This window comes from Schistocerca gregaria, chromosome 7 (genome assembly GCF_023897955.1).
Source record: "Schistocerca gregaria isolate iqSchGreg1 chromosome 7, iqSchGreg1.2, whole genome shotgun sequence".
NCBI classification, from domain to species: Eukaryota; Metazoa; Arthropoda; class Insecta; order Orthoptera; family Acrididae; genus Schistocerca; species Schistocerca gregaria.
In genome coordinates, this window is record NC_064926.1 from 402322914 (window position 1) to 402336569 (window position 13656).

Here is a 13656-nt window from a genome sequence, read left to right on the forward strand (position 1 = left end):
AATGCTCACCCACATATAAATTTTGACATTCCGTATGAATGATCAGTGAGGTGCTGGTATTTCATAAATTCTTGTCATAGGCCCATTTCTTCCTGTTACTTATGAACTTCTATTATATATGAGGCATTGCATGTTTGCATGGTTTGACAGAAAACATGTAAAAATCACCTTCATGTGGTGCAATCTAGTATTACAGATGGCTTGAAAACAGATGAAAATAATTTATTATTTCATTGTGAGACTCCTAATTAAGAAGCAAACAAGTAGGTAAAATATCAAAGAAAACTACTGCTTTCAGAGAAATACTACTGTAGGGAAAAGAATTGTTAGTAATTGATGGTATAAGATAGCATATAAGTGCATTATTTGAAAGATTCAAATATATTTGTAAACGAAAGTCTAATTTCAGAAAGTGCTGCCTCCTAGCAAAACATTTGTTACATTGGATTAGATTGATGTGAATGTCTATAGGGGCTGGAGAATATTGGGAGGGCGGATTACCATAGAGGAAATTGCTGAAGTGTTTCAGATAATGGAATGTTATAAATTACGAAATAGGATACCACGCAGCCAAACTAAACTGGTGGGCAAAATTAAAGCAACAAATGGAAAATTTGCAAAGTTGCAGTCGTTCTGCCACATAAAGTAGAAACATTGTAAATAATGCAGAACGTAAACAAATGCAACATGCATAACGGTAGACAATAATGTTCTTCGTGTTTTCAATCTTAATGGATCTCCTCACACATTCCGACAACTAGTTAATGTGCTCATTATGGGATGTGACCACCCCGGCAGCAAGGCGTGCTGTGAATGATGCCATCAATCTCATGTTGAGGCAGTGAGAGGCAGTAACCCCTATACTTCCTGCAGAGCTTCTCGCAAGTCGTGGAGAGTGGTTGGTGGATGCTGACGTTATGCAACCCATCTCCCAGTGCATCCCAGACATGCTCTATGGGATTCAAATCAGGATAGTAAGCAGGCCACACCATGCATGCAATATTTTCCATATCCATCAATACGAGGTGTGGGCCCATGGCACCTCACAGCAACTGCACATGAGGTCCCACTATCTGGTCACAGTACCTGATGGTAGTTAAACCTTGCTGATTTGTGTGTGCAGTTTCATGAAGTGTTAAAGTGATCAGCATAATCCCTGTCCACATCATTAGAGAGCCTCCTCAAGATTAGTCTCTTACCACACTGTTTGGGTACAGAAATCATGTTCAACAGTCCCTCCCGATGCACATCCTTCAAGAATCACTCTCCAGATCAAATCGTGACTCATCTGTGAAAAGACATTGACCGACTGCTCAACCATCCAGGTGTCATGTTGATGACTCCACTCTAGATGTTCCCTCTGTGAAGAAGCATCAGAGATACACACACAGCAGGTCTCTGACAATAATGGACACACTGCTGAAGCCTCTGCCGAAGCCTAATGTACACCATTTGCCTCGATACAAAGTGTCCAGTAGATGATGTGAGGTCGGATACCGGTTGTCTTGCAGTAATAAGACGGTCCCATTGTGCCTTTAAAACCAAATAACGATCTTCTATTTCTGATGTCACATACTGCATCGTCTGAAACTGTGTTGATGTGGAATTACCCGGCAAACATTACCTTGTTTTATAGTTGCCCTGACAGCATCATTGTCATGTTTGTTTATTGGCTGGAATGCCATCTTCCATGAAGAATGCAATCAAAGGCACATATGTTGACAGTTTATATGATTATGTTGTGAATTAGACTTAGGATGGGTAAATAGCGGTTTGTGGCTTTAATATTGACACCAGTGGATGATGATCACAATAAGTGAAAATATAAACTACTGATATGACAGATATTACTAGAGAAGCGATAGAACTCGAGTAAACCAAGAGACGACAGATATTACTAAACAAAAGTCAAGAGTGATTGAAGAAGTTGAGCACTGCTGCAAATTTTGATGAAATTAGCTGCAAAGAGTGTGTAGATGGGTGTTATCTGCAGAGAGAGAAAATTCATACAATTGCTCTGTTACCTCAAAAATATGCTGCAAAGAGTGTTGATTACACAAATGTCTAGGGAGTTGAAATCCAAGTCAGGTTGTTCAGAAGCAGAAAAAAGACCAAGAAGTTCCCTTTTTAAATAATCTTTCACTATTTAACCACCTTTGTTCAACAGTCCAACCCATTGGTCTTACATTAACCCTTTCATGGCTTCTAGGGCCAAGTGTCCTACCAGCCCAGCTGGCTGAAGGAGGTGAATGCATTGTGTGCCTCACCAGTGAGCAGCTGACTCACCCCTAAGAATGCTGCAGACTGCAGCCACAGTTAGCTAATTGCAAATTCCAGAGCTGATGATATTGTTAAAGTGTGGTGCAGACCCCATGGGGCCATGAATCCAAGTTGTCAGCAAGGTGCCGTCTAAGCTGGTGGTGGGTCCATAATGATGTGGGCTGTCTATACATGGAATGGGTCTTCTGGTCCTTCTGAACTCATCATTGACTGGAAATGGACTACTTGGGGACCATTTGCAGCTGTTCATGAACTTTGTTCCCAAACAATGATGGAATTTTTGTGGATGATAAGGTGCCATGCAAGAACATTCTGGACAACACGAGCCAAAGATTTGGCCACCCACATAGATTTTCATGTCTCACATGCCTCAATTGTCAGGGAGATTGACACACAGAACAGGATAGAGACAACTGAGTTGTTTACCACTAATATGGTCCACCTTATCCTAGTCTTTTCATGCATATGTCTGCTACATTTTGTGTGATATACCTACCACTCATTTGAACATAAATTAAGTTTTTGATGTACAATGTTTGGAAGAATGGGGAAATTATAATATTTCTTGATCTCTTAAGAAAATCTCCAACACCAGTTAGCAGCTGTGAAATTAAATTTGTTCGTAAATAATTAAATTTTATTTTCAATAGTTGGGAACTCAATTTGTTTTTTTTGTGTTTTGCCAATTATAACAGACATGTAACTAAAACTGGATAAATAATTTCAGTGAGTTCCAATATTGTGTTTTAGGGATGGCAACTCCAAAAGCTGATGAGCAGACCTTGCTGTTAGTAGCAGCTGCACTTGCCAATATGAGTCACCTTGAGCCAAGGTGTGTCTGGCCCCTATTGGAATATTCAACAATAGGTCACCTTCTGGCAGCAGTAAGATCCCAAGGGCCAAATGCTCCTGTTTTCTTAAGAGAACAGACTGCTACTTTACTTGCAAATGTAGCAGCAGTTCCTGAAACAAGGCATTCATTGGCATCACAGGGAGCTACACTTGCTCTTGTGTGTTTTCTTCAAGTACGTTCCTGCCCGTTGCAGACAGGAGCAGAAATTACAGCTGCAGAAAGATTACAACAAAAATCTGCTATCGCACTGTCCAGGTAAGTGGTAAACTATGTGATTTATTAAAAAGTTCTGAAGTTTTCATTTGTATGTTTGAGCAGCAAAATCTACTTTTGTGAATGTTGACTTATTAAGATACTCTTATCACCATCAAGCTGGCTAATGATTACATATCATCATAAATTTTAGAACTAGATAGTTTGTCATACCACAGTATCATGTATCATTCTGGTAGATCCAATAACATAACATGTATTTTTTTCTTTTGTTTAGCACACCTATGTTTTGAATAAAGCAAATACATAAGGAATTTTGTGATATTAAATAAGAGATGTTTATGATCAGTGTAGGATAAAAGAATGAAAGCATTATAACTATTGTAACTTGATTAGAAATCTAGATGGCATTACTACTGTTGTAGAAAAGACTTACATTATTTAGGTCTGAAAGTTGAGAGAGATTATGGCGAATCCTGTATGTTGAATCTGAAAATGAATTTGTTGTTGGTTTACTAAAAAAAGACACGAGAAAATTGCCAGACCACTTATAAATCTACATTGTGAAAGTGGAGGGAAAAGTTACCACTAACCATTTCATAATCATCCTATAAGCAATAGGAATATCTGATTCCTATTACCTGCCAAACTAGAAGCATCTCAAGGAACTTGCTGAGCACTAGCTGGGTGAATTTGATAAAGAAGTGCCTCGAGTACCAAGATTTCCAACACCACCATTTCTCTATCACTAATAGAATATGAGTATGCTTAATCCATTCATCACATTCTGTAGCTTCCATCATGTAGGAAAACCTTCAGGCTTGTGGAACAAATCAAAACATACATTAACAAAGAGGAGCAGCTATTAATACAGCAGCTGTGTACTGTTTTAAGGATGAACCATCACAACTTTGCCATTTACTGTTTCTGCTTATACAAGCTAAAAATAAAACAGTAAAATTAGTTACTTTTAAGAAAAAAATGAAGAGTCCAGGATGGAATAACAATATTATGAAAAAGACTGATTGCTAATCACTTTGAAAAGAGCTGCTGCTTCATCAGATGATTGACTTTGTGTACAATAGTGGAATATTGGACATTTCAGAAAATGGAAATCTGACTCGAAGTGCATGGATTGCATTGTGAGAAACAGAGATGTTTCCATAACAGATTTTGTTAAAAAAAATCTGTATAGGGCTACATGTAAGAAAACTTTATTTCAAGAGGTGGAGGTGCTAGATTGTAGACAGTCACTGTATCCTGCAAGCCTTTTTTTGGTTGCACATACAACATGGTTGTTTTTGACTGGCTCCTGTCCACTGTCAAGGCATAAAGACCACTTCACTCTTCATGCAGCAGAGAGACAGTTACTTCTATAGTTGTGAGTCAAAAGAGCAGATTTAGTGATGAAAACTTTTTTTTTTTTTTTTTTTTTTTTTTTTTTTTTCAAATTAAATATTAGAAAAAAAGCTACATAATGGGATTCTACATATCCAGTTCCTGGACAATAGAATGGAACTTCTCACCATATAGCAGAGATGCTGAGCCACAATAGGCACATCAAAAAGATTCACACGATTATAGCTTGCAGCCATTAAGGCCTTTGTCAGCAACACATACACACAAGCTCGCACACACTCACGCAAACGCAACTTGCACACACGTCTGCAGTCTCAGGTAGCTGAAACTACACTGGCTGAAGTTACTGTCCTTGGTACCTGTATACAAATATGAAGACACTAGAATAATTTAAGCTTAATCAAAAGACTAAGTTTATCATCTGTACAGATTCCCCGAGTGCGCTGCAGGCTGTTGAACCATTGTACTTGATAGGAAAAAAGATCCAGTACATAAGGAATAAAGTATAATTATGCTGGATATTAGAGTATGCAGGGATTCAGGGGAAAACAGAAACTACAGTAACTATTTAGGAATAGATTCAAAAAAATTGCTCTGGAAAGCTAAAAATATGTGTTTATCTCTTATATAAGATAATCTTCTGTGTTGAAAGTGGTGACTTTTCACCTGTGCTTTACCAATCTTTCTATGCAGTTTTATTAACCACTAGCATTTAGTATACTGATATGGAAACCTATTCTCCATATTATGTTTTTATGAGAGAAGTGTAGTGCAAGAGTCACATTCCTTTGCAGAATCTGCAGTGTCCCCTAAATTGACTGAGGGAATACTGAGGTGGTTGAAGTGACTCAACCCTCCATGCCTCCTCCTGCCAAAAAGGCTGAGGCCAGTTATCCATAACAATTACAATATGATCAAAACTTGTATTTAGTTTTTAAAGACTTTGTCATAATCGGTCCATAAGGCCCCAACCATTCTATTTTTCGTCAATCAGCCATCTGGCTGTATGTCCTTTTTTCTTCTAGAATGAATTTTAATCTATTAACACTTTATAATTTTAGAAAAGTTTATTTTTCACTTGTTCATTTTTTAAACCTACTTTTAATTTAATTCAGTTTCGAGGTGCTGAAGACTAAATTTTTAGTACCCAGAAAAAATTTCTGTCTCCAATTCTGGAATTTTGGTATGCTCTGGTAGCAATAGCTTAAGATAGTTCCGTGAAATACTTTGTTTTCATTGTATCGTGCCCCCATGCTCCTCTCCATTTTCTCCCCCATTCTCCATTTCCTTCCCTATTTGTCAGCTGCAGAATATGTTACTGACTTCTATCTCAGATATTATTTATACGTACTCTATTGTTTCCACTTTTTTGTTTACTTGGGTTTGTGTCCAACCATTACATATTTTTGCTGGATTTTCCATTCATATTTAATATTGTTGCTATAGTGTTCATACAGTAATTACTAGTCTTAAGTAGAATTGGTGTAAAGTTCTTCTTTGTCTTGTTCTTCAAGAATTACAATTGTATATTGTTGTCTAATGTATTCAGACTGCTGCCTCAATTGGTCTTTATTTTCTGTAGTTATACTATATAGGATTAAAGCAAGTTATTGTTTAAAATTCGTATATTTTGAGATGAGTTTCTCCCTGTCATTATCAAGTCAGTCCATTGATAATCAATGACGAAAAGAATGTTATTTGGTCTGAAATGACTTAATTTGAAATTTTTACACAAGTTAACATTGGTACGAGAACTATATTGAAATTTTACATAAAGTTAATAGCTTGATCTTGATTTTGCTGTGTCCTAAAATAATGTATACACATAAGTTTCAAAGATATTATATTTGAAAATGCTATTTACAGGCTTTGCACCGACAAAGCTGTGGCTCAAGAGATAGTAGATCTGCAAGGGGTAACACGACTGGTGAGGCTGTGCCGGGAAGATCGTGAAAGGAATCACAGTGATGGAGTTCTTGTTGCCTGCTTGGTAATAACATCATTTCTCTTATCCCAAACATATTTAAACAAATTAGGTCTTTAGTCTTAGGCCTATTTCCTTTAGTGTCATATACACTCATCAGGTATTGTATTAGAGGCATCTACTGTGGTGCATATAATACTCCTTTCTGTCTTTGTAATGATAATGATGTATAATGGTTTTTACAAGACATCAAAAGAATTGGGGAGCCATTCCAATCCATGACCTCCTGCAACTAGTAATGAATTGGTGCCTTGTCTCACTAATGTATAATTCACCTGTTGGATGTAGTATGTGACAGGTGGGGATGGATGATGGAACAGTAGATTCTGTAACATTTGTTGGTGAGATACGAAGATTAGCACATCAGGTGCCACAATTTCATCCTATGCATACACCCCTCACTTGAGAATCCCTTTACCAGCTAACAGTGTACTGTTCGCAAGGAGGACATCAGCTTGTATAGTTTCATTGTGCTCATATCCTGCCTTCAATGTGTATCAAGAGTGAACAGCACAGGTGACCTGTGGTGATGTGAAAGACCCATTGGTTATTTTCTTGACCTATGATGATGTCTTTGCTTCGTGGTGTGCAATTAAAGTAGTACACATGTGTGGCAGTGGCTTCTATACACTGTAGAAGGTGGTGTTTGCGAATAATGTGACAGGCCACTGGTTGTGGTTGTTGTTGATGCTGTTGTTTCTCAATATTGAATTTGTGAGTGATTTGCTGCATTGCAGCCTGTGTGTTGACTGCTCTCATCAACGTGTTACCTGTGGTAGTTAACTCTGGTGGGGCGGGTTCCCTGAATTGAAGTACTCACTGTACGTCTTTGACATAGTGGCACTTGAGAAGCTCAGTGTGAACTCGGAGGTGGGCTGTCCCATGTTCTGTGTATTCAGGACATGGCCACAATCAGATTTTTTAGTATTGCACATCTTTTCGATTGTGCACTAGACTATCAGGCCAATAGGTAGTAGGTGCGCTGACAACAACCCAACTGTCATAGTAATTGGAGTGATCTTTCTGTGACACCATACCAATCTCTAATTCAGTTGCTCCATGGGTGTATACAGTTAATGACCTGAAAAAGTTTCTCAGTAGGAAGTAATTAAGAAACTTGTTACTGCTGCTATTGCCACAGGGGAAAAAATCAAATTTAATCAGTAAAAGAAGATAAACTTGCTGCATTCCTTAACTGTGAAATCGTATAACAGTGGAGGCTTGTGTGGTTGGTGTCAAAATGATTAAAATTCTTCTAGCCATGTCATTGTATAAAATACTTTATATTTTAAACTATTAAACTGACATTTGGGCTGTATTACAATAGCCTTCCTCTGGGCAAGAATGGGTCATGCCCTAGAAAGGCCATTGTTATACAGCCAAAATGTTGGTTTAACAGTTTAAAATAGAAAGTATTAAGTATTTTATACAATGACATTGTACAACATTCAGGAGCATTTTAATCATCTTGTCAAGTCATAGTTAATATTAAACACTGCCTATATTTTATGTTGAAGTAACATTAAAACATACCATTTAAATTTTAAAAATGCATTTATAAAATGCACAATGAAAGTCATATATTTTGTCAAGTGTAGTTTGTGTATCGTTAAGAATTTTGTTACTATGTTGGCTAATTATGTTGTCTCTACATTATTGCAGCACATTATTTATAGTTTTAATTACAGCCTAGTGAAAATTAAAGTTGCATTCTGTGCCAGGTGTGTGCGCACAACCACATTCATGCTCTCTCTCTCTCTCTCTCTCTCGCCTCTCTCTCTCTCTCTCTCTCTCTCTCTCTCTCTCTCTCTCTCTCTCTCTCACACACACACACACACACACACACACACACACACACACACACAGAGAGAGAGAGAGAGAGAGAGAGAGAGAGAGAGAGAGAGAGAGAGAGTGAGTTGAAAACTTCCTCTTATTTCCTGTTGATTCCATATGATAGACTCAGTGACAAAATCACATGTAGTGTTCTTGGTATTCTGTAGCACTCTGCATGTTTCCCAGTGAATCTACCTCATTATTGTCCATTGTATGGATGCTAATGGGGCATGCTGTCTGCTAGGTACAACTACTGTACACCATAACTGAAGACAACATGTATATGATAGAACCTCTGGTGAGCTTACAAGCAGTAATTGAAACTTATGTAATGTAAACATAATTTACTTCTGGAACACAGTGACCACCGGAAAATGTGTACGTAGTAAGTAAAACGTTTCAACCAGATTCTGTACCTAGCAACATACCACTGTAGTGCCACCACTATTTTTTGGCAGTACTGAGTAAAATAATGATGCTGCAACAGCTGTTGCAAAAGGCTATGGGAGCGGACAAGAATGAAGCAGAACAAAACACCATTACATCAGAGGCAGTGATGCCACCAGTTGATTTCCACTTCACAGGCTGAGCCAGAGGCAGCAACACATTAACAACAGCTAGTGGATAGGTAGAGCAACTGTGGCAAAAGCAGGATGTTTACTATACCCTGCAAGCTATGGGCCTGTTTTGGCGTACATGGTTGGAAGCAGTGCTTCGGCAAAACAAGTAGACACTAAACCAGCATAAAACATATCATTTTTACCCAAAGAGATCACAGTCTGACAGCACTATCTACAAGGGGATGTCCATGCCTGTCAGCAGGAGACATGGTCCTGCAAGCACTATGAGACTTTGCATTTACCAACTGCGGGTCTACTGCTGGCACTAAATCAATTGTGGACTTAGCACCCTCCAGCCAGTGGACTGCACTCACTACACCCACAGCCAGCCTTCTACCAGGGAGCAGCTGTTAAAGGCTGGATGGTGGAGCTGCTCAACCAAGGCGTACTAATGTAAACTTCTGTTCACAAGAGCAGACACCGTTACTGGGTGCTGTCTTCTGCTGCAAGTATCATGGCAGTTTCTGTGCTTATTAGCACACTCTGCCCAGAAAGTGCATGTGCTCCATCTAGCCACTGGCATCATAACATGTGCCACCAAATGCTGTCTTTGGCAAATGCCCAGGGGGCACTGCCACTGCAGAGCATAACTACGAGTCTTGTAGCCGTTCTCCTATAAAGTATGTGAGTATGACTAATAATGACATTTCTGTGATCGACCATCAGTCATCTTGATGACAACCCACCACCTCAGTTCAACCCTGCTACTGTAGAGATCACTCACCGTGGGCATTTCCATTTTGGTGTCAGATTTGGGATCAAGATCTGCAACTGGACCAGGAACCTCGTCTAGAGCCACAACTTCCAGTGTAAACACATAGTAATGTTTAATTTTGTTTTGTATGTGAAATGCGTCAGGTGAACTCTGACACATTTGGGACTGTGTAAATATGAATGTTGGTTTTCACCTGCTTAATACAAGAAATGTGCCATATCATGAACAAGAGGTGTGGCTCATTGTCTAGAAGTATATAGTGTGTTAATGTGTAGTAATTCTGGGGGTGAAGATGTGTTTTATCAAGAAGTATTGTGATAGAGTTATAATTAAGTGATAGCATTTTTGTTGTATGAACTGAATAACAGTTTCCATGATGTCAGAGTCTGAGAAGTGTAGGAAATATGTGCTAGTCAGTGTCATTTAATAGGGTTAATTATCTCATTGTTGATACTACAGGGGGCTCCCTGTAGGGAATGTTGCTAAGAGTAGCAGCTGAGATACCTCAATGCAGAAATTGGAACATCGTAGAAGTTAAGGCGAGTGACAAAGAATCATAAGCTCCAAAATCGTGTGAAAATGTGGAGACAGGATCATCTGTAGTGCCAGACAGAGTAAGTGTATGTTCATAGTGTAGCCAGCCGGAGTGGCCAAGTGGTTCTAGGTGCTACAGTCTGGAGCCGCACGACCGCACAGTCGCAGGTTCGAATCTTGCCTTGGGCATGGATCTGTGAGATGTCCTTAGGTTAGTTAGGTTTAAGTAGTTCTAAGTTTTGGGGGACTGATGACCCACATAGTTAAGTCCCATAGTGCTCATAGCCATTTTTCAGGGTGTATACCACCTGGGACAACCGGGAGACCAGGGAATTTTTTCATCCGGGAGAAAACCAGGAAAAACCCGGGAATTTTTTAGAATTCTGGGAATTTTTCATTGTTTTAGTTTTCAGTTAAAGTTCTGTAATTTTGACTGGTAAGAACCATTACTCTAACAAAGGATATTACTGTATCCTGCTACTGCAGAATAATAATTCAACAATAAAACATAAATGAGAGAAAAAAAAGGAAAATAACTTAAATTGTAAACGAAATGCGCCATATACAACAACGACAAATAGTCCTCATACAAGTGTCTGCCAACAGCAAATATGTCAAAGGCTTTAGGAAGACTATGCAGTACTTCATAACAACAAATTCCCTCCAGTGAGCGTGAAGTCACAACTGTTTACATTGGGATCATGCTCATGCGCTGTTGGGTCGCGTTTGAGTGGTAGATTCTTCCACTTCTGGGTATAGGAATGTGGCTGTTAGTATGCAAGCAGTCGCAGCTAGAAGCAGCTGTTACCTGGCGCTCTCCGGCAACTGCTGAAATGAATGTATTTCTAACAGGTTGCGGAAAGTGTTACTTTCAAAGTAAATATCCTTTAATGTAAGTTGGACTATGTGCAAGAATGTACCATGAATTTCTTAACTCACAGAGCATTTGACACTCATTTGAAAATCAACTCTTTGATGATGAGCCATTTAGAAGAATTTTGAAGCCTGAAGATCAGACATTTATGCCATTATTAAAAATTTTACTGGCAGAATTGTGTGATATATCTTAAAGTGTAACACACGCAAAAAATCAACATTATATGCGAAAGATTAGCTTCTCTTGCAGCTTATTAACCTTCGAGACCAATATTATACGTGAAAACTTTGCTTTTCTTGTAGCAACACTGTGTAGATTAATTTAAACCATTAACTTGTGTGTTACCACTACTTAACAATGATGTTGCTATTGGCTGACTACATCACGCATCCTAGGCTCTAAATATTCGCTGTCATCGGCTGGCGAGATCACGTGACATGAGCTATGACATCTACATCTACGTGATTACTCTGTTATTCACAATAAAGTGCCTGGCAGAGGGTTCAATGAACTACCTTCATACTGTCTCTCTACTGTTCCACTCTCGAACGGCACATGCGAATAACGAGCACTTAAAATTTTCTGTGCGAGCCCTGATTTCTCTTGTTTTATCGTGATCATTATTTCTCCCTATGTAGGTGGCTGCCAACAGAATGTTTTCACAATTGGAGGAGAAAGCTGGTGACTTAAATTTTATGAGAAGATCCCGTCGCAACGAAAAACCCGTTTGTTTTAATGATTGCCACTCCAATTCACATATCATGTCTGTGGCACTATCTCCCCTACTTTGTGATAATACAAAACGAGCTGCACTTCTTTGTACCTTTTTAAAGTCATCCGTCAGTCCCACCTGATGCTTATCCCACACCACACAGCAATACTCCAGAATAGGGCGGACAAGTGTAGAGTAAGCAGTCTCTTTGGTAGACCTGTTGCACCATCTCGGTGTTCTGCCAGTGACTCACGGTCTTTGGTTTGCTCTACCCACAATATTATCTATGTGATCGTTCCAATTTAGGTTATTTGTAATTGTAATCCCTAAGTATTTGGCTGAATTTACAGCCCTCACATTTGTGTGTCTTATCGCGTAATCAAAATTTAGCTGATTTCTTTTAGTGCTCATGTGACTAAGTTCGCACTTTTCTTTATTCCGGGTCAACAGCCACTTTTCGCACCAAACAGATATCTTATCTAAATCATTTTGCAAGTCGTTTTGATCATCAGATGACTTTACAAGACGGTAAATGACAGATCATCTGCAAACAATCTAAGACGGCTACTCCGATTGTCTCCTGTGTCGTTAATATGCATCAGGAACAATAGAGGGCCTATAACACTTCCTTGGGGATCGCCGGATATTACTTCTGTTTTACTCGATGACTTTTCGTCTATTACTACAGACTGTGACCTTTCTGACAGGAAATCACGAATCCAGTCGCACAACTGAGGCGATACTCTGTAGGTACGCAGTTTGGTTAGAAGACAGTTGTAAAGAACGGTGTCGAAAGCCTTTTGGAAATTTAAAAATATGGAATCAATTTGACATCCCCTGTTGATAGGACTTATTACTTCATTAGTATAAAGAGCTAGTTGTGTTTCACAAGAACGATATTTTCTGAATCCGTGCTGACTACATCTCAATAAATCGTTTTCTTCGAGGTACTTCCTATTGTTCAAATACAGTATATGTTCTAAAACCCTACTGCAAATTGACGTTAGTGATACAGGCCTGTAATTCAGCAGATTACTTCTACTTCTCTTTTTGGGTATTGGTGTGACTTGAGCAATTTTCCAGTCTTTAGGTACGAATCTTTCTGTGAGCGAGTGGTTGTATATAATTGCTAAGTATGGAGCTATTTTATCAGCATACACTGAGAGGAACCTGTCTGGCATACAATCTGGACCGAGGATACCTACGAGGGTATTTCGGAAAGTAAAGATACACCGTACGCCAGAGGAACAGAAGAGTTTTGGCGAGCAAGTTGGCAACACTGGTGTTTACCTTGAACCGTTAGCTTTCTCCTCATGGTCATTTGGCAGTTGAACGTTGCTTCAGGTTGGAGTAGGTCGTGTTTAAAATGGCTGCGCCGATTCAGAATCCCGCCAAATGCGAAGTGCGCTCCGTCATACGTTTTCTTCATGCAAAAGTTCAGCGACCCGAGGATATTCACAAAGAAATCGTTTCTGTTTGTGGGAACATTATAAATCAACAAAATGTAACAAAATGGTGTCGTCATTTCTCCGAAGGTAGGACCGATGTTCAAGACAAACAAAGAACAGGTCGGCCATCTGATGCCCTTCTTTGGAGAACGGAGGAAGTAATTCGTGCGAATAGACGTCTCACATTGAAAGAATTGCTTCAGATCATACTGGACGTGTCAATGATAA

General features: G+C 39.1%; 1 protein-coding gene across 4 annotated transcripts in view; it reads left to right on the forward strand.

Moving 5' to 3' along the window:
* The window catches only part of LOC126281428 (protein inscuteable homolog), a 206539-nt gene that overhangs the window by 181025 nt on the left and 11858 nt on the right, over nt 1–13656 (forward strand). For all 4 annotated transcript variants that reach the window (XM_049980380.1, XM_049980378.1, XM_049980377.1 and 1 more), the window contains exons 8-9: nt 3031–3388; nt 6572–6695. In XM_049980380.1, coding sequence (XP_049836337.1) covers nt 3031–3388; nt 6572–6695 — 482 coding nt within the window. The remainder of the gene's footprint in view (nt 1–3030; nt 3389–6571; nt 6696–13656) is intronic.